Below are 26,833 nucleotides of genomic sequence, written 5' to 3'. Positions count from 1 at the left end.
GTTGGGGCAGCACAGTAGCATGGTGGTTAGCATAAATGCTTCACAGCTCCAGGGTCCCAGGTTCGATTCCCGGCTGGGTCACTGTCTTTGCGGAGTCTGCACGTCCTCCCCGTGTCTGCGTGGGTTTCCTCCGGGTGCTCCGGTTTCCTCCCACAGTCCAAAGATGTGCGGGTTAGGTGGATTGGCCATGCTAAATTGCCCGTAGTGTAATAGAAAGGTTAAAGGGGGGGTTGTTGGATTACGGGTATAGGGTGGATACGTGGGTTTGAGTAGAGTGATCATTGCTCGGCACAACATCGAGGGCCGATGGACCTGTTCTGTGCTGTACTGTTCTATGTTGTCCAGATTTGTCAATAGGTGTGGCAGACAAGTGATACGTCTTGGGTCGAATGCTCTTTCAGCAAGCCAGTGCACACTTTGATGGCCAAATGGCCTCCTGTGTATTCCAGTGCAGAAGCACACTCTCGGTGGCCAGAAAAGTTCAAGTTTGACTTCCCCTTTCCCCTCCAATGTTTTTGAATATGTTGCTTTCGCTTCCGAATTTGAGTCCAGATTTTCTGGGCACTTGTTGTGGCGGGTCACAAGCCTCAGAGCAACACGGTGGTGATGAAAGAACGCGATTGCCTTGCGGTTGGCTGGACTGGGGAGGACAAGGAGGAGGGAGAGGTGGAAGAAGAAGAAAAATAAGCAGCAGCCCCAATCACATGAGCAGCGATGCCACTTGGCTTGGGGCAAAGCGCGAGACACAGCGAGCAAGTGCGCACGCGCGGGTCCGCGGTGCCCGCTGGATAATTGCCGGCTCGCGCGGCCATGACTTAGCAAAGAAGCTGGAGTCCGCCCCAAGACGCAGCCGGGGAGGCGGGGGCCACGCGACGAACGTCATTTGAGGGACAACCCTCTCCCCCAATCATCACAAAGCATCCGACAAATACGTCTTCGGAATCCGCGGTGCTTGGCCAATGGGCGGCGGGGAAGCGGAGTGGGTGGGAGCTTCCAACCTCTTTTGGTCGGTGCCGGTACTGTTGTTGCCTCTCCTCTACCCCCCCCCCCCCCCCACCCTACACACACTCTCACCCTGTGGTTGGAAGCGCGTTTTTTATTTTTAAAATTGTTTTTTTAAAACTGAGGCCTGGACTGGATCGGGAGCCGCTGCTGATAAATTATATTCGACGCCGTTCACTGACGATGAGGGTGAAAGTGGTGGCGGTCGACGGCGAGTTTCAGCCGGAATTGACCAACGCCGGCTGTCGGTTAACGGTGGTGAAGTTCACCATGAAAGGGTGAGTGACCGAAGCGGCGGCCCGGCCCAGCCCGGGGAGGGAAGGTTGTTGCTTTCTGCGTCGGGCCCAGGCTTTGCGGCCTGGGATCGCCCGTGTTGTGTCTTCTAACTCGGGAGGGAGTGTCGGCTCCAGCGGCGCCTGTTCGCCCCATCGACGTTTCCGGACCGCCGTCTCCGGCCTCTGATCCTGTGCAGAGTCTGAGGGTGGGCTGACAGTGCCAGGAAAGGAGACTGCCTCGGTGCTGAGGCTGTGTGAGGAAGGTGAAGACCAAATCCATGCGAGTAACTAAGAAATTAAAAATAGAATCTCAGCTGTTACTGGGCATCATTTATTGTTGCAAATCCATATGGGCAATTAAGATATTAGAATAGAAATGACACTTTTTAGTAAGTATTACAGAATATCAAACCGTGAAGATAGTGAAGACGGTAAGGCTTGTACTTCCGAGTAGTATGCCAGCGCTGGGCAATAAGATTGAATTTCTTTCACAATCAATCTGAGAATGGACACTGGCAGCCTTCTGTCTTGAGCTGTGCTGGTCAAATATGCTAAGTATCTTCCGGTGTGGTTCAGGTGCCCAACTCTGGCATGGCAATCTTTGCTGCTGTTCTTGCAAAGGAAGGCACTGATTTGCTGACCTTCGTTTGGTCTCGGCCTTTTTTCTCTGCCAGCTGAGCTTTTCGTTTCTGTTCACTCCTAGAATCGTATAATTCCTGGAGTTTAGAAGGAGGCCATTTGCCCCATCCCTCCAAAATAGCGTTCTACTGAAATGCACTTCCCCGCCCTATCTGCGCATAGGTCATAGCCAATCCACCTGACCTGCGCATCTTTGGACTGCGGGAAGAAACCGGAGCACCCGGAGGAAACCCATACAGATATGGGGACAGCATGCAAACTCCACACAGACAATACCCCAAGACCGGAATCAAACCAGGGTCCTTGGCAATGTGAAGCCGCAGTTTTCATATAATCCCTACAATGCAGAAAGAGGCCAATTGAGTCTACACCGACCCTCTGAAAGTGCACTCTACCTATGCATTCTCCCCGCCTGATCCCTGTAACCCCAGCTAACCGTTGGACACTAAGGGACAATTTAGAATGGCCAATCCACCTAACCACATCTTTAGACCGTGGGAGAAAACCGGAGCACCCTGAGGAAACCCCCGTAGACATGGGGAATGTGAAATCTCCATACAGACAGTGACCCGAGGTCGGAATTGAACCAGGATCCCTGGGGCTGTGAGGCAACGGTGTTAACCACTGTGCCACTGAGTGGAAGTACCTCAAAGAAGTACTGGCACAGTTTAGGCTGGAGCCAGGGTTCACCATCTGGGTGAAGCTACTATGCAGCTCCTTGCAGTCAGCCACCAGAGGATGGGGTCTGAGGATCAGTTAGGTAAGGATCAATTAATCATGTGATTAAAACTGGGAGTGCTTTTGTCTGGGATTGCTTTCTGCATTGGTTTCGAATCCAGCAAGAAGAAAAATTAATGATTCAGTTCTGGGAAATGAAGAGGAAAAAATAATGGGAGAGTAGAATAATTGGGAATAGTGACGAGGTAGATAAGTGTGAGAATAGGAAAAGGTTCTATGATTCTCTGATAATGTTGAGAGATAAAAGTGCTGGACAGGAAAAATAAACATAGTAAACCTAGGATATTCAAAAACACTTTACAACCAATTGGGTAATCTAGTCGCATGTAATGTAGGAAAAGGCAAAAAGCTTTGCACGATAAAAAGAGATCTGGCCAAGAATGACTGAACAGAAAAAATAGCAAAAGTTAACAAATAAGCAACGAGAAGTTAGAAGTTAATGCACAGAGTAATTAAGTCTATGTAGTGAAAAAAGGTCTTTGTCAACGTCTATGGACAAATAATTACTATATGCTTAAGGGAGGCGTGTAACAAATTTAGGGCTAACGAATGAAGAAAGTTCTGAATATAGGAAGTTCCGTTGGGATTTGAAAAGAAACATCTTGTATTTACTACAGAGTACTAATTCGGCGTTTCTGCTAGATAGTGTTTACAAAAGGCATGAATTCCTGAAATTTGTGCATGAGAAACTTTTTGGTCATTGCTTCTATCATAACAAATGCTTCATTGTAACAAAGAAAGAAGTAGTGTTATATCTAGTTCTAGAGAATTAAGTGAGGGAAGTAGAGAATTTTGGAGAGCATGGTGTCTTCAGGTTTAGAAAAGCGATTTTAAAAAAAAGGTATGGAAAAAGAATGTAAAACTCCTTAATTGGAGGAAGGCGACCATCAGTGAGTTGAAAGGGACATGGTCCAGATGGATTGGAATCAAAAACCATAGAATTTAGTGTAGAAGGAGGCCATTCCGCCCATTGAGTCTGCACCAACCCTTGGAAAGAGCACCCTACTTAAGCACGCACCTCCGCCCTACCCCTGTAACCCAGTAACTCCACCTAACTTTTTTTGTACACGAAGGCCAATTTAGCATAGCCAATCCACCTAACCTGCACATTTTTGGACAAAACAGTAATTGAACAATGAGAGGCCTTCAAAAAGGAAATGGTTCAAGTCAAGAGTAGCCCTTGGAATGGAGAATCCTCAGACTTGTGTGCACAAATCTTTTAAGATGACAGGGCAATTCAAGAACACAGTTTTTATTGACAGAAATAGAGTACAAAAAGAAGGAAGCTATGTTAAATCTTCTTTTGCGGGGATGCCAAGGCCTGGGGAGTGCAGGATAAATGTACTAGGCTAGTATCGGGGATGAGGGCTGACTGTACAGCTACTCATGGTACAATGTTAATGACATAGTCAATAGTACAATGTACTATTATACATTGGAGAATCTGTGGTACTACTTAAAGAGGAGATTTTGAAGTGTTCACAATCATGAAGGGTTTGACTGATAATATTTAAGAATTAACTCTTTCCAGTGACTGAAGGATCATTAACCAGGATTGGCAAAAGAACCAGAGTAGATATTTAGATTTATCGTCAAGTGTACAGTGAAAAGTGACACGAGAAGCCTCTTTTCTGTTAGTGTAATAGTGCTAACCAGTGTGCCACCATGCTGCCCGAAAATCAAAGTTAAAGGAGAAGATGAGTCCAGGTTAATGGTGAGGTCGATTGTTACCAGAAAACAAAAGGAAGGAACAGAATGTGTGAAAGCAATATTGCACCAAGGAAGCAGACAAGAGGATGGAGACTTGATAATAACTTAAAGGCTTTGTGTCTGAATGCACAACCCGTTCAGAACAAAATTAATCCGATATCAGTGCAAATATACAAATGGGTATGATTTGGTGGCGATTATTGAGACAATGGTTACAAGGAGATCAGGTCTAGGAATTGAACATCCAAGGGTATTCAGTATTTCGGAAGGATAGACAGAAAAGTAAAGGCGGTGGTATAACTTTACTGGTGAAGGAAGGGATCAGTGCTGTAGTGAGAAGTGATATGGGCAGTGGCGATCAAGACGTAGAATCAGTCTGGGTAGAAATCTGAATAGCAAAGGAAAGAAGTCCCTGGTGGGAGTAATGTACAGATCTCCAAACAGTCGTGGCACAGTGTAAGGCAGAAAATATTTGAGGCTTGTAAGAAAAGTACAACAGTAATCATGTGTGATTATTAATTTGCATATATCTGGATTAATTAGCAAGGGTAGCCCGAGTCGATAGAGTTTATTGAATGTATTGGAGATTGTTTCTTGGGAGAAATATGTTGTTGAACCAATCAGGGAGCAGGCTATTCTGGACTTGTGCATAGAGGGGGGATTAGTTAATGACATCCAAGTTAAAGACCCTCGAGGGAAGAGTGGTCAGAGCATGATAGAACTTCAAATTCAGTTTGAGCAGCTTCTGGGTTGGATTGGATTTAGGTTTATTGTCTTGTGTACTGAGGTACAGTGAACAGTATTTCTGCATACGGTCCAGACAAATCGCCCCATACATGTAAAAGATAGGACATACGATAGATGCACAAGGTAAATGCATAAACATAGAGTGAAGCATACAGAGTGTAGTACTTGCTACTCCTTTCTGCTCGGTATGACTCAACTCAACCAGTGGAGGGTTTTTCCTCTGATTCCCACTAACTCCAGTTTTGCTAGGTGTTCTTTATGCCACACATGTTGAATTGCAATCTGAGTGTGAAGGGCAGTCACTCTCCTTCTGAAGTTCAGTTCTTTTGTCCATTTTTGTACCAAGACTGTAATGGTCAGTTGTTGAGTGGCACTGGCGGCACCCAAACTGAGCGTTAAGTGAGCAGGTTACTGCTAAGCAAGTGCTGCTTGATAATACTGTTTATGACACCTTCCATTACTTCACTGACTATCGAGAGTAGACTGATGAGGTGGTAATTAGCTGGGTTGGATTTGTCCTGCTTTTTTTGTGTACAGGATGTACCTGGGCAATTTTCTACATTGCTGGGTCGATGCCAGTGTATCAGCTGTACTGGAACAACTTGACTGGTAGCACAGGACGTTCTGGAGCAAAAGTCTTCAGTACTGTTGGCGGAATATAGTCAGGGTCAATGGTCGATGCAGTATCCAGTGCCTTTCGCTGTCCCTTGCTATGTGGAGTGAATCAAATTGCCTGTAGACTGGCATTTGTAATGCTGGGGATCTTGGGAGGAGGCCACCCGGCACTTCTGGCTGAAGATTGTAGCAAATTCTTTAGTCTTTTGCAGAGATGCTGGGCTTCTTCTTTGAGGATGGGGATATTTGTGCAGCCCCCTGCTCCAATAAGTTATTTTCATTGACCATCACTATTCATGACTGGATGTGGAAGATTGAAGAGCTTAGATCTGATCTGTAGGTTGTGAAATGTGTCTGTCACTTGCTACTTGTGCTGTTTTGTACGCACGTAATCCTGATTTGTTGCTTCACCGGGTTGATGCCTCATTTTTTGGTATGCATGTTGCTGCTCCTGGTATGCCCTCCTGCACTCTTATTGACCTAGGGTTGATTTCTGGTTTCATGGGAATGGTAGAGTGGAGTGTATGCCTGCCTTTGAAGTTACAGATCACTGAGTACAACTCTGCTGGTGCGGTTGGCCCACAGTGGCTCATGGTCTTGAGTTGTGAGATCTGTTCAAAATATATCCCATTTAGCATGGCGGTAGAGCCACACATGATGTGAAGACAAGTGCTGTGTGGTGGTCACTCCTACTGACATTGTCATAGACAGATGCATATGTGGTAGACAGGTTGGTGAGGATGAGGTCACCATTGTTTTGTTAGTTCCCGCACCACCTGCTGCAAACCCAGTCTATGTCCTGAAGGACCCAGCCAGATGGTACTGCCGAGCCACTGTTGGTGATGGATGTTGAAGTCCCTCATCCAGAGTATATTCTGTACATCCTTAGTGCTTCCTCCAATTGGTGTACTACATGGGGGAGTGCAGAAGGGAGGCGGTCCATGGTGATTGGGAGATTCCTTGCCCATGTTTAACCTGATGCCACAACATTTTCCGGTGTCAATGCCAAGGCCCAATGTATGCCTGGCTATTCCATTGTGCTACTACCTCTGTTGGATTTGTCATGCTGGTGGACAGACATACCCAGGGTTGGTGGTGTTTGGGACGTTGCTTGTAAGGTATGATTCCATGGGTGTCAGGCTGATTCTGAGCCAGTCTATGAGACCGCTCTCCCAATTTTGCCGCAAGCCCCGGATTCACAGGGCTGAGTTGTCATTTCTGGGGCGCAAATCTATATCGGGAGGGTCCATCTGGTTTCATTCTTTTGAGTAGTTAGCACTTTGATAGAATTGAGTGGCTTTCTGGGCCATTTCAGAGGATATTTGAGAGTCATATGTAAGCCAGACCAGGTAAGGACGGCAGATTTCCTTCCCTAAAGGGCCTTAATGAACCCATGGAGTTCTATGACAATGTCACTTCATGGCGATCATTCAACTTTTAATTCCAGATGTTTAAATATTGAATTCAAATTCCGCCATTGTGGCACAATTTGATCCCCAAGTTAGAGTCCAGCGACAATACCACTATGCCACCATCTCCCTGCTTGTTGGACTGCTTGTCCAATATCCTATATTGGATTCATAGAAATTACTCCCATTGTCTTCTGTCTCTGCTGCAAAGTCTGGACATGACTATTTGCAACCTTAGTGTCATATTTGATTGATAAGCTTGCTTGTCTGTGCCTTTTCTGTAACATCATCTGGCTTCATTCCTGCATCATCTCATCCAGTTCTGAAACTCTCATTAGTCATTTATTGCCACTAGACTTTCCAGTGCACGTAAGGTGGAGTTTTTGGAGGGATTGGAATGCCCTATGGTGGAGGAGGAGGATGGGGAGGGGTTGGAGGAGCCACTGGAGATTGAGGAGGTTCGGGCAGCCATAGGGAAAATGCAGATTGGCAAGGCACTGGGACAGATGGATTCCCGTTAGAATTTTATAAAAAGTTTGATGACCGACTGGTTCTGCTGTTGGTGGAGATGTTTGAGGATGCGGTGACAAGGGAAGGGCCCCCGGAGCCTATGAAGCTGGCTTCTATTGAAGAAAGATAAGGACCCGGTGGAGAGCAGGTCGTAGTGGCCGATATCTACAAAATTTGGATGCCATGATTCTTGCTGAGGTGCTGACGCTCAGTTTAGAGGACTGTCTTCTGCAGGTGGTTGGGGAGGACCAGACAGGGTTGTCCGTGAACGTGTGGCGTTTGTTGAACATGGTGCTCTCCCTGTTGGGAAGCGGGGAGCAAGAGGTTATTGTGCTGTTGGATGTTGGGAAGGCTTTTGATAGGTTGAAGTGGAGTTAGCTCCTTGCGGTGTTGGAACGGGCCCAAGTTTGTGTCGTGGGCTAAGTTGCACAAGGCGACTATCCATACGAATGATCAGAATTCGGGATACTTCCAGTTGCATCGGAAAACGAGACACAGGTGCCCTATGTCCCCCCTCCTATTTGCGTTGATGATGTAGCTTTTGGCAATTGCATGGTTGGGGAGAAGGATGGGAAGTGGAGCATAGGGTTTCTCTAAATGCTGATGACAGCCTTTTCTACATCTCAGACCCACACTGGAGGATATAATGGGGCTGTTGACTCAATTTAGGACTTTCTCGGGATGCAAACTGAACTTGGAGAAAAGCTTCTCTGCTTCTCCGCCGAGTTGGGGCGTGGATTTGCTACTCTGTGTGGTGTCCTCCATTTTGGGTATCTCGGGGTGCAGGTGGCTTGAGATTGGGCCCGGCTCCGTAAATTGAACGTTATAAGCCTGATGGGCTTTGTCAAGGCAGATTTACAGAGGTGGGTTAGCCTCCCTCTGTTGTTGGCTGGCCGGGTTCAGTCAATAGAGATGAATATTTTACCATGGTTTCTATTTTTATTCCAATGCCTGTTGGTGTTTTTGACGAAGGCATGTTTTCAGGTGGTGGAGTGGTTGATTACATTGTTTAGCTGGGCGGGCAAGGTAGCCACAATTCGGAGAATGGTGCAACAGTGGTGTCGCCAGTCGAGTGGCTTGTCAGTGCCAAACTTGATTTCGTACCACCGGGCGGCAAATGCGAGAAGGTGCTGAGTTGGTATGGAGACCAAGAGGACATTTCGGTTGAGGTGGGTTCATGTAAGGGATTGCAGGCGCTGGTGACGGTGCCATTCCTGTTATCCCCAGCGAAATACTCGGGTAGGCTGGTGGTGATATCGACTTTGAAGATTTGGAGGCAATTTCGGCACAGTTGAAGATGGTACCAATCTGTGCAAATCACTTGTTTCAACTGGCTGGATTAGATGTGAGGGTCTGGGGCTGGGAGGACAAGTGAGTGGTAGGAATGAGGGATTTGGGGCAGCACGGTGGCACAGTGGTTAGCATTGCTGCCTACGGCACTGAGGACCCGGGTTCGAATCCCGGCCCTGAGCCACTGTCTGTGTGGAGTTTGCACATTCTCCCCGTGTCTGCGTGGGTTTCGCCCCCACAACCCAAAGATGTGCAGGTTGTCATAGAATTTACAGTGCAGAAGGAGGCCATTCGGCCCATCGAGTCTGCACCGGCTCTTGGAAAGAGCACCCTACCCAAGGTCAACACCCCCACCCTATCCCCATAACCCAGTAACCCCACCCAACACCAAGGGCAATTTTGGACACTAAGGGCAATTTATCATGGCCAATCCACCTAACCTGCACATCTTTGGACTGTGGGAGGAAACCGAAGCACCCGGAGGAAACCCACGCACACACGGGGAGGATGTGCAGACTCCGCACAGACAGTGACCCAAGCCGGAATCTTGCAAGGGAGGTTTGCAAATTTGGAGGCGCTGATGGAGAAGTATGGGATCCCATGGACCGAGATCTTCCAGTATATACAGTTGCAGGATTTTTCAAGGAAGATGTTTCCGACGTTCCTGGTGATGCCACCCTCCTCACTGTTGAGAGTTCTGTCAGTAAGGGCAGCATGGCGGTGCAGTGGTTAGTCTTGCTGCCTCATAGTGCTGAGGTCCCACGTTCGATCCCAACTCTGGGTCACTGTTCGAGTGGAGTTTGCACATTCTGCCCGTGTTTGTATGGGTTTCACCCTCACAACCCAAAGATGTGCAGGGTAGGTGGATTGGCCATGCTAAATTGCCCCTTAAGTGGGAAAAATGAATTGGGTACTCTAAATTTATAAATCAATACATTAAAAAGAATGCTGTCGGTGGTGGATTTGGAGAAGGGGATTCACAGGAGGATTCTGGCGGAAGATATGGTGCTGCTGGAGGGGTTTCAGGCTTGGTGGGAGGATGAGTTTGGGATGGCTCTGGAGGAGAGGTGTGAAGTGTTGCGCAGGGTGCCTTTGTGAGTGAGATTAGGGTTAATTCAATTAAAGGTGGTGCACAGGGCGCATTTAACAAGTCCGAGGATGAGCCGGCTATTTGAGGGAGTGGATGACAAGTATCAACAGTGTGGGATGGGCTTGGCCAATCATATTCACATGTTCTGCTCTTGCCCTGAGCTGGGAAGGCTTTGGGGCTCGCTCTTTACCATGCCAGCAATCTTGCAAATGGATTCGGAGCCCAATCCCCTCGGGCTGTATTTGGGGTGTCGGAGCTGCAGATGGGCGGATGTTTACTAGTCTTTGCCTTGCTGATTGCTCGCAGGCGGGTCCTATTGGGTAGAGGTCAGCTTCTCTATCTTGTGCCTCAGTATGGCTGGGGGATGTAATTGAATTCCTACATCTTGAAAAAGTAAAGTTCACCTTGAGAGGGGCGATGGAAGGTTCTGCCAAAGATAGTGCCCATTCATTCTATATTTCAAGGAGTGGTCACCGACAGCTGCCCGGGGTGGGTAGGTGGGGCTGGAGGGTTTGTTTTGTACTAGTTCTGTGTGGGGTGGGTTTTCTTTGTTATGTACTAAATGTTAAAAACTTAATAAAACTATTGCAAAACATAAAAGTCTTTCCAATGCATGCCTAGCCAGGCACCCATATTCTACCTCTTTAAACATGAGATTATCCAAAATGCTGCTGTCGTGTCTATGCCTGCGAGTCACCGTCAACCTCCCCTCGCTGGCTTACATTGAGTTCCTGTTTGAACAAGGTCTCGAATTTAACATTCTGACCTTTATTTTCAAACCCTTCTACGGCCTCACCATGAATGCAGCTTAAACAACGCTTAAGCTTGACACTACCCAGGGTAATGTGGCTACCTTAATGGTCATCCCTTCCACAAACATTAACTCCCTCCCACCTCCGCATACTAGCAGCAACGTGTACCACATGCAAGATGTTTTGATGGGGATGCCGTGGCGTAGTGGTATTGTCACTAGTTAACCAGAGATCCAGAGTAATGCTCTCGGGACCCAAGTTCAAATCTTGCCACTGCAGGTGGTGAAATTTGAATTCAATAAAACTCTGGGATTTAAAGTCTAGTGATGACCATGAAGCCATTGTCATCATTAAAATCCCATTCGGTTCACTAATGCCTGAAAGAAATCTGCCGTCCTTACCTGGTCTGGCTGACATGTGACTCCAGACCCTCAGCAATGTGGTTGACTCTTAACTGCCCCCTAAAGGGCAATTAGGGATGGGCAATAAATGCTGGCACAGCCAGCGATGCACATGTCCCATGAATGAATAAAAAACACTCACCAAGGCACCTTCCAAACCCATGATGCGTACCATCCAAAAGGACCAAGGAAGCAGATATATGGGAACACCACCTGTTAAGTTCTAATCCAATCTGCTCACCTTCTCCATCCTGACTTGAAAGCATGCTGTCAGTCCTTCACTGTTGCTGGATCAAAATGTTTTTAAAAATTCCTTCATGAGATGTTGGCATTGCAGGCTGCACCAGCATTTATTGCCCATCCCTAACTGCTTAGAGTCCAGTAAGAAGTCTTACAACACCAGGTTAAAGTCCAACAGGTTTGATTCAAACACGAGCTTTCGGAGCGCAGCTCCTTCCTCAGGTAAGGACAGCTTCACCTGAGGAAGGAGCTGCACTCCGAAAGCTCGTGTTTGAATCAAACCTGTTGGACTTTAACCTGGTGTTGTAAGACTTCTTACTGTGCTCACCCCAGTCCAACGCCGGCATCTCCACATCATGCTTAGAGTCAACCACAATGCAGTGGCGTCTGGAGTCGCATGTAGGCAGAAGAGGAAAGGATGGTAGATTTCCTTCCCTGAAGGACATTAGTGAACCAGGTGGATATTTATGGCAATTGACAAAGGTTGCATGGTCATCATTGAACTTTTAGTTCCAGATTTTTATTCCTGGAATCAGCTTAGGTGGCATTTCAGATTGTAGGACATGTCGGTTTTGGCGCCAATCTGGGGAAATCACAGATTTGCACTGTCAGAGAGTGGCGCAAGTTATAGGAGCTGGAGGAGGGACAGGGTTGTTTGGGCAGTTGTTTTGGAGGTAAAACTAGTTGGGTTATAAACCTAAAAATGACAAACTGTCAGTATTATGATTGTGAGTGTTTTATATGATTGTGGACACTTTTGTATCGTTTGGAATATAATTTATTTTATGAAAGGATGGGAAATGAATACAAGGAAAGTTGGTGACGTCCACATCCCTTGCATGAATAAAAAATAACTTTTGCAGCTCCACGACACTCCCAAGCGACCCGCTGTTCTCTAATTCTGGCTTCTTGTCTATCCCTGATTTTTATCACTCGACCTTAAGGGCTGTGCCTTCAGCTGGTGAGGCTCGATCAACTCCCTAAACCTCCATCTTTGTTTCCTCTGAAACACTGCTTGGGAAAAATATTCAAAAGCTTTGGCTGTCTGCTCTAATTTCTCTTTGCATGTCTTGATTACCAATTTTGATCTATGAAGCACCTTGATCATTTTATTATGTTAAAGATGAGAGATAAGTACAGTTTTGTTGGTTTCTTCTCTTCATTTTAAATAATGGATTGACGTGTAATTTTCCCACCTGAGGGATTGGTTCAAGAATCAAGACTTCCAAAAAGTATAGTCAAGGCATCTGAAAAGTTCTCACCTCCTTTGTTTGAAGTGCTGGAATGGAGAACTATCTGATCCAAGGGTTTTCTCATTGTCATCATTTTCTTAATTATTATTCTTATGTTCTTTTACTTTGAATAATTTTGGTGTGTCCCTGGTCCTGATCAATATTAGTTTTCTTTGGATGTCTGATTCTACTGTGACTAATGACAGGATGTAGTGCTTCAGCCATTTTCTTAATTTCATTGACAATGTCACCATTAACCATTTGCCCCAGACTGCCCTCTTTTTTACGACTATGATTGTAAAATATTTTATCTTGATTTGATATCCATTGGAAGTTTCCCTTCATACTTCCTACTTTCTATGGGATCATAGAAAAATTCCTACAGTGCAAACAGAGCCATTTAGCCCATCAAATCTGCACCAACTCTCTGAAAAAGCACCCTATCCCTATAACCTACACATGTTTGGACACTTATGGGGCAATTTAGCATGGTCAATCCACCTAACCGGCACATCTTTGGACTGTGGGAAGAAACCTCAGCACCTGGAGAAATCCCACGCAAACATTGGGAGAACGTGCAAAGTTCACAGACAGTCATCCAAGGCCAGAATTGAACATGGGACCCTGGTACTGTGGGGCCGCAGGGCTAATTATGGGGCCACCTTGCCATTATCTTGTGCTATATATTTTGCCCCTAGTTGTTCTTTGTGTTTTTCCATATTTTATGAAGTGTACATTTATCTACGCTTTTTTTAGGTTTATGTTTTCTCCTACTACTTTAGTAGTCTGTGCATGCTTTGCTTTGGGAGGTAGTTTTGGCCTTTGAGGTCAGCCTCACCTAAATTGAAAACCTTAGTTTTTGAGCATTTCTCCTTTTCAGTTATGATGTTCAACTCCTGGTCTTGTTAATAATTATAATAATAATCATTATTATTGTCACAGGTAGGCTTACATTAACACTGCAATGAAGTTACTGTGAAAATCGGCTAGTCGCCACACTCCGGTGCATATTCGAGTACACAGACAGAGAACTCAGAATGTCCAATTCACCTAACAAATGAAATGAAATTAAAAATCGCTTATTGTCACAAGTAGGCTTCAAATGAAGTTACTGTGAAAAGCCCCTAGTCGCAATATTCTGCCGCCTGTTCGGGGTGGCTGGTACGGGAATTGAACCGTGCTGCTGCCCTGGTCTGCTTTAAAAGCCAGCTCTTTAGCCCTGTGCTAAACCAGCTAAACCAAGCACGTCTTTTGGGACAATTTAGCACGGCCAACCACCTGACCTCTACATCTTTGGACTGTGGGAGGAAACGGTACGCCCGTAGGAAACCCATGCAGACTCCGCACAGACAGTGACCCAAGCAGGAATCGAACCACAAGTCCTGCAAGACGTGCTTGTTTGGTGAATTGGACATTCTGAATTCTACCTTCATGTACCCTAACAGGCACTGGAATGTGGCGACTAGGGGCTTTTCACAGTAACTTCATTGCAGTGTTAATGTATGCCTACTTGTGACAATAAAGATAATTATTATACTGCTTCCATAATAATGTATTCCAGAATTCTCTCAATGGCACATATTATGCTAATCGACCAATAGTTTGCTGCTTTCTGTCTCTTTCCTTTCTTGAATTGATGCTTAACATTTGTGATTTTCCAATCCACTGGAACCTTTCCACAATCTAGGAATTTTGGAAGATTACTACGAATGCACGTACCATCTCTGCAGCAATTTATTTTAAGACCCGGAGTTCCATTACTTTACCTAGTACTTTTTCTCTAGTGATAGTAATTATTTGAAATTCCTCCTTCACTCGAGAGCCTTTTTAGGGTTATTTGTGTTTTTTACTGTGAAGACGGATACTAAGTAGTTGTTTAAAGTCTTTCATTTGTGTTCAAGAATGTGATTCACCAGCTCCACCTCAAGGACAGTTTGTGGTGGGCAGTAGATGCTAGCCTTGCCAGCAGTGCTCATATCATGTGAATGATTTATTTAAAAAAAGAAAGAGAATTTGTTGGTGTAGGGTAAAATGCATTGGCAGAAGCAGTTTTGAGCATGTTTATTTGCAACTTGTTACAAATATGCAATTGAAGTAAAGCTCTTACCAGAACGGCCTTGTGATCTTGAAAGTACTGAATCATAAATTGAAGTGGGTCATCTCAACCCTATGTAATAGATTCACATTTAGAATAATGTATTTTGTGATTTTTTTTCCGTCAATGGTATGATGCTTTGAAGAGAGAACAGAGAGCTACGGTTCTAAAACTTGGCGTGATGAGGCAAATAAATAACTTTCATTGGAGAAAAGCAAATCATGGATGTACATGATTCAGATCTTTTAAAGAATGACACGTATGTGATACTATGAGTTATAAGACACAAAGCATGCATCCTGTCCAGTACACCCTTTAATTCATGGTTGTCAAGAAATGTGACATTAAAATAATAGTGCTTTCGCTAGTTATTTTTCACTCGAGTGAACAGTTTCGAATCACTGGTCAAAAAATGTTTCTCTCTCTAATAATGGTTGAGTAATAAACTCGTTGTGATTTGTTTTCAAAGATGTGGACCGTGTGTGAGAATCGCTCCAGCTTTTAGTGCATTGAGTTCCAAATACCCACATGCTGTCTTTCTGGACGTTGATGTGCATCAGTGTCAGGTGAGTAGATTAAAAATTCCCATAATTAGTTCATAAATTAAAAATAAAGTTTATCATCTGGAGTAAACCAGGTGTTTCTATGTCTTCTGTTGTTTAAACTAATGTGCGGCTTCCATGCGGCTCTCCCTGTGTTGAACTAAGGATTGATCAGATTATAATTTTCCCCAGGACACCTCGGTTACAGACCCAATATTGCTCCTTCTGCAGTAGATTAGTTAACGCATGTATTTGGCATGATTTTTATTTTTTTTTAACTTGCATAACATGTGATCTCACTAGATTGCTGCTGCACATTTAGGCCAATGAAGGCTCACAATGTGCCTGGATGAGTGCAGCTCCGACAACACACAAGAAGCTCGACACCATCCAGGCCAAAGCAGCCTGCTTGATTGCTCCCCCGCCACAAAAATTCAAACCCTCCACCACCGACGAACAGTGGCAGCCCTATGCACCATCTGCAAGATGCACTGCAGTAACTCACCAAGGTTCCTTAGACAACACCTTCCAAACCTATGACCACTACCATCTAGAAGGACAAGACAGCAGATAGCTGAGAACCCCACCACCTGGAGGTTCCCCATAAAGTTGGTATGGGAGAACAGTAGTTAGCACTGCTGCTTCACAGCTCCAGGGTTCCAGGTTCCATTCCCGACTTGGGTCACTGTCTGTGCAGAGTCTGCAGGTTCTCCCTGTGTTTGCATGGGTTTCCTCTGGGTGTTCTGGTTTCCTCCCACAGTCCAAAGAGATGCAGGTTAGGTGGAATGGCCATGCTAAATTGCCCTTGGTGTCCAAAAAAGGTTAGGTGGGGTTATTGGGTTACGGGGAAACGGTGGAGATGTGGGCTTAAGTAGCCCCCCCCCCCCACAGTCTACACCAACGGCTCCAAAGTGGAGGTGGTCGATAGCTTGAAGTTCCTGGGGGTCGCCATCACCAACAGTCTGTCCTGGTCCACTTGCTTTGATGCAACAGTCAAGAAACCCAACAACGTCTCTACTTCCTACGGAAGCTAAAGAAATTCGCATTTCTGCATCGACTCGTCTTAAATCTCTACAGATGTGCCATAGAGAGCATCCTATCACAGCTTGGTAAGGCAACTGTTTGTCCCAAGATGGCAAGAAACTGCAGAGTGTGGTGAACTCAGACCAACGCATCACACAACCATTCCGCCCTCACATTGATTATGTCGACACCTCCCGCTGTCTCAGGAAGGCAGACAGCATGATCAGAGACACCTCCCACCCAGGCTTTCCCTTCTTCCAGACCCTTCCATCAGGCAGAGTGTACAGAAGCCTGCACATCCAGACATAGGAACAGCTTCTTCCCCACAGCTACTAGACTTCTCAACGACTCTCACTCGGACTGATCTGTTCCCTATAAGAACACTATTCACGGTGCCCTATGCTGTTCTTGCTCATGTATTTGCTTTGTTTGGCCTCTTGTTCTGCACTGTAATCAATCACTGTTTGTCGAACTACCATTTGTCAATGTTTTGTGTTGATTATTCTTTTGTCTACTGTGTACGTTCCCTTGGCCGCAGAAAAATACTTTTCACTGTACTTCAGTACATGTGACGAATCAAATCAAATGGGCCAAATGGCATCCTTCTGCCTTGTAAATTCTATGATCTTAAAGTCACTCACCACCCTGACTTGGAAATATATCGCTGCTCCTTCACTGTTGCTGGGGCAACATCCTGGAACTCCCTCCCTAACAGCACAGTGGGTGTACCGACACCTCAAGGACTTCAGCGATTCAAGAAAGTAACCACCACCTTCTGAAGGGCAACTAGGGATGGGCGATAAGTGATGGCCTAACCAGCGATGCCCACATCCCATAAATGAATTTTTAAAATAAAAATTTGCTGATACAGACCAATCAGTATGCTGCATTTGAAATAAACCTGGGAAAATAGATTTTTTTGTGCTCGTTATTTTCCGATTCCGGTGTACGTCCAGCTTATGATGTATTGTCTCCTTTCTTGCCCAATGTGAATTCTCAATGCTGTGCACCATGTGGTAAAAATGATGGGGAAGGGTCCTGCCCCCTGGCATTTATAGTTAAAGGAATAAGGTATAACGGTAAAGAAGTGTTGTTGCAACTATCCACGGCATTGGTGAGACCGCACCTGGAGTATTGTGCACGGTTTTGGATCCTTTATTTGAGTAAAGATGTAGTGGCATTGGAGGCAGTTCAGAAGCACTTCATTAGATCTATTCCAGAGATGAGGGGCTGGATTCTCTGCCCCGCCGCGCCACATTTCAGGTTCACCCCGCTGGTGGGATGCTCCGTTACGCCGGCCGGTCAATGGAGTTTCCCATTGTGGGGCAGACTCGCGCCGTAATAAAGGCAAACATACCATTAGCACCTTTTTGATTGCATGCCTCATCTGCATGTTAACTTTAAATGACTTATTGGTGAGGACACTCTGGTCCCTTTGTACATCTACACTTTCTAAACTCTTGCCATTTAGGAAATACCCTGCGCATTGGTTCCTCCTACCAAAGTGGATAACCTCACATTTTTCCACGCTGTTTTACTGAAACGTGGTTTACAGCGGAATGGTGGATACGAAACAGTACAGGGAAGTGACCAGATTAATTGTGACAAAAAGTGCAATGAATGTAGTTTTGGGGTGACTTTTTATATGAATTTAAAGTACCCAATCATTTTTTCCTCCAATTAAGGGGCAATTTAACAGCCAATTCATCTACCCTGTATATCTTTGGGTTGTGGGGGTGAGACCCACGCAGACATGGGGAGAATGTGCAGACTCCACATGGACAGTGGGCCGGGATCGAACCCGGGTCCTCGCTACTGTGAGGCAGCAATGCACATGAGGTGACCTTTGAAGATTCCAGAGAAAAACAGTTGGGCAGCAATTTAATAGAGTGCAGGTGGTTTGATTAGTTTAAAATAGCCTTAAATATTGGAGGGGGGGGGGGGGTCAAGTCACATGCAGCAGAGTGTATGCTGAACATCAACCTGGAGAAGGCAGTGGAGGGACTGGTAAGTTGAGAATTTCTAATGTGATGCACCTTGTGATCTGCAAGAGTGTGGATAATTGCACGTGAATTTTTATGAAGTGGGATACAAGCTGTGAAGTGAAGCTTCAAACTGACAAGAAAATTCTTGGAGAAATCAACCTTTGGAGAATTTCAGCTAAGATAACAGTGATTTGGAGATGCAGGGAACCATTTTTCAGCAGGTGGGCAAGTCCGTTGCAGGACTTGAAACTCAGCTGAGGATTGAGCAGGATGTGTGTAATTAAAAGCTCTTTCGTTCATCACCACATCCCACCTCTTTGGGCCTCTCTACTTCAGCATTGGCCACTATCTATCCTAAATTGGAGTTTTGCTTGCAGTCCCAAGAAATTGAAGTTAGAATTAGTCTTATTTTATAAAACATGTTCTTTAAGTGTTCTTAATAAACTTGTTACTGTTTCAGCAAACAGCAACAGCCAATAACATCACAGCAACACCATCATTTTTGTTCTTCCGAAATAAAGTGAGAATTGACCATCTTCATGGAGCAGATGCCAATGGATTAGAAGAGAAAATTAAGCAACATCTGGAAAATGATCCTGGAATTGAAGATCTGGACATTCCCAGAGGCTATGTATGTAAAACAAATTATTGTGGGAACTGTAAAAACTTTTTTTTAGAGAAATGTAGCTTCCATGTTATTCTATTTGATTTTTTTTTGGATGCCCCTCCTTCTGCCTTGTTAAAAGGGCTAGGATCAGTTCAATTGCTCTTTCCGCATTCTTCTAACTTGGCCAAATATTCAAGGGAAAATCAGGTGATTTCCTTTTAACCAGCAATTAGAATTTGCAATGCACTACCTGAATGGATGAAAGTAGATTGAATTGTAACTTTCAAAAAGTAATTTGATAACTTTAGAAAATAAATCCATACTGTTATCGCACAAGAGCACAACACAGGGGGTAATTAACTATTTCTGGCAATATGGATGGAGTGGCTTCCTTTTGTGCTGTATGATTCTAAAATTCTATTCTACCCTCCTGCCAGGGAGCCTGATTTGAAGATTTACGAGCAGGCAAGAGCATGGTGGTTCTCATCTATTTGAAACTAAAATAGATTGTCTTACCAGCTGCTTCATTCTCAGTTAATGGATCATACTTAACAGAATTGAATTAAGGAAATTAAGAAAATTCATGAAAGTATACAGTGGTACTTCCCCCAAGTATTGGTATTTGGGTTGCAAGCACTGAAGTATGAGTTTAGATTATGTCTGACACAAACATGATGGACCAAATGCCAAATTTCTATGCTGCATCATGCAATAATTTTACATGCTCGTTCTTCAAAGTGAGACTTGAACCCATATCCTTTGGACTCCGATGTGGGAGTACTATAACTGAGTCAAGACCGAGACCTCAAGGTGAATCTCCATCACTTGGTGAGTGTGTTAAGGGGCTGGTTTACCTCACTCGGCTAAATCGCTGGCTTTTAAAGCAGGCCAGCAGCACAGTTCAATTCCCGTACCAGCCTCCCCGGACAGGCGCTGGAATGTGGCGACTAGGGACTTTTCACAGTAACTTCATTGAAGCCTACTCGTGACAATAAGCGATTTTCATTTTTTCATAAGTGGTGGTGAACCTAATGAAATTCTTGGAAATCTCATTTCCATTCGGGGCTGTTTAGCACAGGGCTAAATCGCAGGCTTTGAAAGCAGGCCAGCAGCATGGTTCAATTCCCGTAACAGCCTCCCCGAACAGGCGCCGGAATGTGGCGACGAGGGGCTTTTCACAGTAACTTCATTTGAAGCCTACTCGTGACAAGTGATTTTCATTTCATTTAATTTAATTCTTGGCACGTAGAGCAAAGCTAGTAAGCATATTGATATTCTGCCTTAATTTGTATATGCTGCACAGTAACTTAATTGGGAACAAAAATTTACTGCTGAGCAGCATAAAGCCAGAATTAGCTTTTACGTACTGTCCTGATTACCTAATAACTAAAGAATTGATGGCTGGCCAGAAGGGTCCAGAAGAAAATCATTAAGTGCTACTGCCTTTGGGTAGGGAAGCAAAATAGTAATGGTTCCCATTCCAAGTTCTACCCAGTGGTTGATTACACTTGGCTGTGATGTCTTTTACAGTTCACTGGTCTGCTGATATTCACTTAAACTTGTGAGAGACAGCCACTGGGTGAAAGTAATTGACAGATTGGCGGGAGGATGGGGCAGCTTGTACACTTGGAAAGATAGGATAGTTCCTCATACAGAAAAGGGTGACAATTCGGTTGGGGGGGGGGGGGGGGGGGGGGGGGGGGGGGAAGTATAAATAGTGCAAGAGTGCCTTTAATTGATGAAATGATTGGAGGTTTCAAGTCTTGAATGTAGTGGTTAAAGATTGAACAAATAGCATATAGTGCAATATTTAGAACATAAAGCGGAATAAAATTGATACTGTATTAAATTTAAGTGCAGTTATTTTTTGAAAACAGGTTAAATTTTTGGATTCCTCATTACAGAGTAGAGATGTGGACTTCAAACACTGCCTGGAATTAATATATATTTGGTCAAATCGGTAATTCCAGATGTTTTTTAATTAAAAATGGTGCATCAATAATGCATCAAATATTTTCATCATAGGGCAGCACGGTGGCGTCGTGATTAGCGCCTCTGCCTCACGGTGCCAAGGACCTGGGTTTGATCCCGGCCCCGGGTCACTGAGTGTGGAGTTTGCACATTCTCCCGTGTCTCACCCCCACAACAAAGAAAGATGTGCAGGGTAGGTGGATTGGCTACGCTAAATTGCTCCTTAATTGGAAAAAAATAATTGGGTACTCTAAATTGTGAAAATATATATATTTTCATCTCTCAATTTGTCAATAAAATGTTACAATTGTTGCATTTTTCTCACATTTCAGTCACAGATTCATATTAAAATGGAGGCTACATTGCATCTGCATGCTCTAGTCTCTCTTCACCTGAACGGTGCGATACGGCAGGAGGTCAGCAAGGAGCATTTGAAAGCAGACGATGCTGGAAATACTCAGCAGGTCTGACGGTCTCTGGAGAGAGAGAAACTGTTCATGTTTGAGGTCTGCGACTACCCATCAGAACTCTCCTTCTGACCTAAGGTCACAGCTGAAACATTGACTGTTTCTCTTTCAACAGATGCAGCCAGATGTACTGAATGTTTCCATTTTCTGTCTTCCGTTCATATTTCCAGCATCTGCAGTATTTTGCTTCAGCAAGTAGGGGTTTCTACTTGTTTTTTAAAATTTTTATTCTTACAGATGGATTTGACTCCATTTATAAATAAGACTGGGTGTGAATGTCTTAATGAAAGTGATGAAAATGGATTTGACAATTGTCTACAAAAAGATCCAACATATTTGGAATCAGATTGTGATGAACAGGTAAAGGTTTTCACTTTTTTTTTTACAGTAAAATGTTAACTTGAGTAAGGCTTTGTGAGGATTGTACTTTCTGCAATCGTTTAACATAATTTTACATCAAGTAACTTAATTTTGATTCCCCTCATGCTCTATCTAACATCAAGAACAAAATAACTTGCCTGAAAACGTTATTTCTTTCAATGAAAAGATAATTAAGAACAAAGAAAAGTACAGTGCAGGAACAGGCCCTTCAGCCCTCCAAGACTGTGCCGACCATGCTGCCCGTCTAAACTTAAAATCTTCTACGCTTCCTGGGTCCGTATCCCTCTCTTCTCATCCTATTCATGTATTTGTCAAGATGCCCCTTAAATGTCACTATCATCCCTGCTTCCACCACCTCCTCCAGCAGCGAGTTCCAGGCACCCACTACCCCCTGTTTATAAAAAAAAAAAACTTGCCTCATCCATCTCCGCTAAATCTTGCCCCTCGCACCTTAAACTATGCCCCCTCGTAATTGACCCCTCGACCTAGTTTCACTGCAATGAAAGATTGTATACTGTATTGATGTAGGGAAAGTTTTCAGTAGACAACAGTAAGTCTGTTGAAATTCAGTGATTCAGTCACTAATGCAGAGAGAAAGTAGTACAGATAAATGTCATTAGGTGCACTAAGGTTGGAGAAATGTTTGGTCTTGCTCTTGCCAGTAAATAAAGTCAGCAGCTTGATGAGCTTATGAGCTTGATTCTGACTGACAGTCCTCTTGGGGAGGAAGTTCCAATGAGTGGCGGGAGGGGGTGCGTGCGGGGAGTGTCAACCACATTACTATGTGACTGCAGTTTCATCTCTTCAGATCATTTAAAGGGCAGTAGTGAACCAGGTGGGTTTTGCGTCAATCATTAATGATATCAGCTTTCCAAACGTAAATAATTGTATTTAAATTCCACCAACTGCCATGGTGGGATTTGAACCCATGTCTCCAGTGCTTAGCCTGAGTCTTCGGTTACTAGTCGATTGCTGCTGAGGCTGAGAGTCTGGGGTTGCAGGAAGATATAGACAGGATGGTCAAATGGCAGATAAGTGGCAGATGGAATTTAATCTTGAAAATGTGAGGTAATACACTTTGAAAGGAAAAATGTGATGGGGAAATGTTCAATAGCGCTGGGAAGTCCTGAGGAACAAAGAGACCGTGACATGTTTGTAAATGCATCTCTGCAGACAGGCAGGTCAATAGGGTGCTGAAAAAGGCATATGGTACACCAATCGTGGCATTGATTACAAAAGCAAAGAAGTCATGTTGGAGTTATATAGAACATTGGTGAAGCCACAGCTGGAGTACTGTACGCCATTCTGGTCACCACATTATAGAAAGGATGTGATTACACTGGAGCTGGTGCAGAGGCATTTCACCAGGATGTTGCCTGGGATGGAACATAGTTTTTAAGAGAGATTGGATAGACTTGGGTTGTTTTTGCTGGAGCAGAGAAGACTGAGGGGCGACCTGATCAAGGTGTACATGATTGAGAAGCATGGGCAGGGTGGATAGGGAACAGCTGTTCTCCTTAGTTGAAGGGAGTTCAAGGTGAGGGGCAGGAGGTTCAGGTAGGATTTGAGGAAAAGCTTTTTTACCTAGAGGGTGGTGACGGTCTGGAACGCACTGCCTGGGAGGGTGGTAGAGGTGGGTTACCTCACATCCTTTAAAAGGTACCTGGATGAGCACTTGGCACATCATAACATCCAAGGCTATGGGCCAAGTGCTGGCAGATGGGATTAGGAGCAGATCCTTTCATGCGGTGGTGCAGACTCAATGGGCCGAAGGGCCTTTTCTTCATGCTATTTTTCTGTGATTCTGTCTCCCAGTTGCTAATGCTGTACCACAGTGGTGAGTGTGTTTGAGGCAAACTGCACAGCAGCAGATAAACATGAGGGATAAGAGAGTAGAATAATTCTGTTAACTGGGTGAGAAGTAAAGAAGTGGGAGGAGGTGCAAGTGGAGCTTAAACACCAGTATAGACACGTTGGAGGAAATGACATTTTGAAACATGGAATCTCTTTTTTTAAAAGGGCACCCAATACAAAACAGGAGATTTAGAGGGGATTTGAGGAAGAACTTTTTCCACCAGGGGTGCAGGAATCTGGAACTCACTGCCTGAAAAGGTGGTAGAGCTGGGAACGCTTGCAACATTTAAGAAGCTTTTAAATGAGCAGTTGAAATGCCGTAGCATACAAGGCTACAGACCAAGTGCTGGAAAATGGGATTAGAATAGATAGGTGCTTGACACGATCGATTGTCCGAAGAGCCCCTCTGTGTGCTATTTTATATAATATTTTATATAACCTATTTTATATCTGGGTACACCTTTATACTATAAACCGTTTTGAGGCACACCTCCTATTTTCTCCAAGTGAACTGCAGTCTTGCAGAAAGCCTCAAACATCCTAAAACCGTCAAGCCACTATTTAATACAATTCATTAATTTAAAGCCTTTTAACCATTTGCAAGTCAAATATAATATTGGAGCCTGTTACTTCCTTTTTAACTTTTTAAAAAAATATTTTTTATTCAAGGTGTTTTCATTTTCTATACAAAGCATAAAATAAAACCATCTTTATACAATTATCATAAAACAAAACTAACTTAAATGCTCCCGTTTTATAACTATACAGTAAACTAGCTCAGAACAACCCCCCCCCTCTCCCCCCAACCAGCTGATATTTTAGCCAATCCTTAACGAAGGAGATTAACAACCTCCGCCTCGAGAGGAACCCCTTTTCCGACCCCCTAATGGCATCTCTTCTAGGTGCAGGAATTCTACCAAGTCACTCACCCACACGGCTGCCTTGCCTGTTCTGGAGCCTGCCACCCTAATGAAATCTGCCTACGGGCTATCAGGGAGGCAAAGGGCATCGGGGAGGCAAAGGCCAACCCATCAGCCCCTCTCTCCATCTGCACTCCAGGATCCTCTGAAACCCTAAATATCGCCACCCATGGGCTTGGAACCGCCTTAACCACCACCACCCCCCCCCCCCCCCCCACCCCAAATCCTTGACCGGGTCCCCAAGAAGGACTCCTCAAAACTCCTCCAATTTCAGGTAGGACCAAACCATAAATGTGGCTTGCCAGCCCCTCTAAACACTGCCCATATTCATCCTCCACCTCTGTGGGAGAGGGGGGTGGGGGGCGGAACGACGCACACACAACTTTGTCACATGTGCTCTGTGCACCACTTTAAATTGATTTCAACTCATTCTTGGAAATGAGAGGAAATTCCATTTATCCTCCACAGGGCCTCACTCCAAGCTCTCCTTTCAAATACCCCACTCCACTCCTCCTCCTACTTCCTCTTACTACTTCCAACGAGGCTCTCTTCTCCCTCCATTAACTGCCCATAGATATCAGAGGTGGTACCCTCTTTGGACACGATCCTTTCCAGCAATGGCGTGAACAGAAACGTGACCAGTTCTTTCCCAACAAAATCCCTAATCTGCTGGTACTGAACCCATTTCCCCAAGGCAACTGAAACTTCTCACCAACTCTCTCAACTCTGCAAACCTGCCTTCCACGAATAAGTCCCTGAACCTCTCTATCCCCGCCTGCTCCCACGCCATGTATGTTACATCCAGCCTAGCTGGGACAAATCTGTGATTGCGATAGATTGACACCTCCAATGACATGCCCTCAATCTTAAAATGCTGTCTGAACTGAATCCAGACTCTTAACGAGCCTACCACCACTGGGCCCGTATGGCAGGTGAGAACGCAAGGGGCGCCATCACCAGTGCCCTCAGACATGTCTGCCGACATCCACCCCCATGTTGATCCCTCTTCCACGATCCACTTCTGCACCTTCTTGCCATTCGCCGGCCAGTAATACTTCAACAAATTCGGCAGAGCCAAGCCTCCCCTCTGTCTATCTCTCTCCAAGCATACCCTCTGAATAGGAAGCACCTTCCCAGCCCATATAAAGCCCTAAGATCATTCTATTTACTCACCCAAAAAACTACCTGGGCACAAAAATCGGGAGATTCTGAAAAACTAACAAAAACATCGGGAGAGCCATCATCTTCATGGCCTGGACCTGATAATGGGAGAGCATCCCACTTCTTGAAATCTTTCATCCCATCAACCAAATTAGCAAAATTCACTTTATGTAGCTGAGCCCAAACATGCGCCACCCGTATTCCCAAACAGTGAAAGTTCGACTTGACCAGCTGAAATGGTGACTTCTCCAACTCCCTCCCATGCACCTGAGCATTGACCTGGAACACTTTGTTCTTTCCCACATTGAGCTTGAAAAACCTGAAAATGACCCAAATTTCGTCAATATTCCTTTTCTTAACTTTTATTGCTTCATGCTTCTTGCCTGTCGTCTTCCCTTCCTGGGAACTTTGTATTTTTTTCACTTGTCCCTGTCTTCTCTCTCTTTTTTTTTTCCTTTTTCAACCTCTCCCTGTCTCCCTCACTTCCCCAGGCTTTTGCACCCCTTTTGCGTTTTAGCTTTTTCCACACCCGCATGGGGCCATTGTCTTCAACTCCATGGTCGGCATCTCCAATTCCCAAAGAAACTGGGATCTTCTATGCATGCGTCAGCCAGCAAAGGGCTGCACATGCGCCGTTTGGAATGTTTTATGTTGGTAATCTTAACTGTGCATGCGCCAGCTGGGAAAGGGCCACGCACGAGCAGTTCTAATTTTGCATGCATGTGCAGCCCATTCCCAGCAGGTACGTGGATGGGAGGTTCATGTGACTTGCAGATGCCGACCACGGAGCTGTGAATGTGATTAGATTTACTTTATTTGCATTAGTGTTTCATCATTTTGAATCTTATTTTGCAGCAGACTTGCAGAGCTTTCACCGCACACTCATGTGCCCTGCTCTAACTAATAGTAGCCTGGTAGTAAAGAATTTAGTATTGCTGAAAAAATATATTTTGTCGAAGCTTCTTTCCTTGCACTCATCAGGACAGGACAATCGCATGAATACATGTTGTCAGTGGAGTCAACAACTTTACACTATGAGAAGAAGCTGCTGGTTGGTCAGCAAGTACACTCTGGCAGAGGTGTTGCCATGAGGTATGCACCAATTGATGGTGACTCACAGTCAACTGCCAAGCAAACCAAGAAGATGCCCTGTGAAATGAATCATCAAATGACTCTC

The 26,833-nt window shown here is 44.8% G+C and overlaps 1 protein-coding gene across 1 annotated transcript in view; it reads left to right on the top strand.

The window, feature by feature from the left end:
• The first annotated feature begins 1,041 nt into the window (after window positions 1-1,041).
• txnl1 (thioredoxin-like 1) overlaps window positions 1,042-26,833 on the top strand; it is a 35,199-nt gene continuing 9,407 nt past the window's right edge. The window contains exons 1-4 of the mRNA XM_038790558.1: window positions 1,042-1,280; window positions 15,215-15,311; window positions 18,756-18,926; window positions 21,578-21,700. Of these exons, the coding sequence (XP_038646486.1) occupies window positions 1,186-1,280; window positions 15,215-15,311; window positions 18,756-18,926; window positions 21,578-21,700 (486 nt within the window). The 5' untranslated portion in view covers window positions 1,042-1,185. The remainder of the gene's footprint in view (window positions 1,281-15,214; window positions 15,312-18,755; window positions 18,927-21,577; window positions 21,701-26,833) is intronic.

The sequence above is a fragment of the Scyliorhinus canicula genome, chromosome 3 (genome assembly GCF_902713615.1).
Source record: "Scyliorhinus canicula chromosome 3, sScyCan1.1, whole genome shotgun sequence".
Lineage (NCBI taxonomy): Eukaryota > Metazoa > Chordata > Chondrichthyes > Carcharhiniformes > Scyliorhinidae > Scyliorhinus > Scyliorhinus canicula.
The sequence above is the reverse complement of the archived record's forward strand: the minus strand, read 5'-3'. Positions and strand labels throughout refer to the sequence as shown.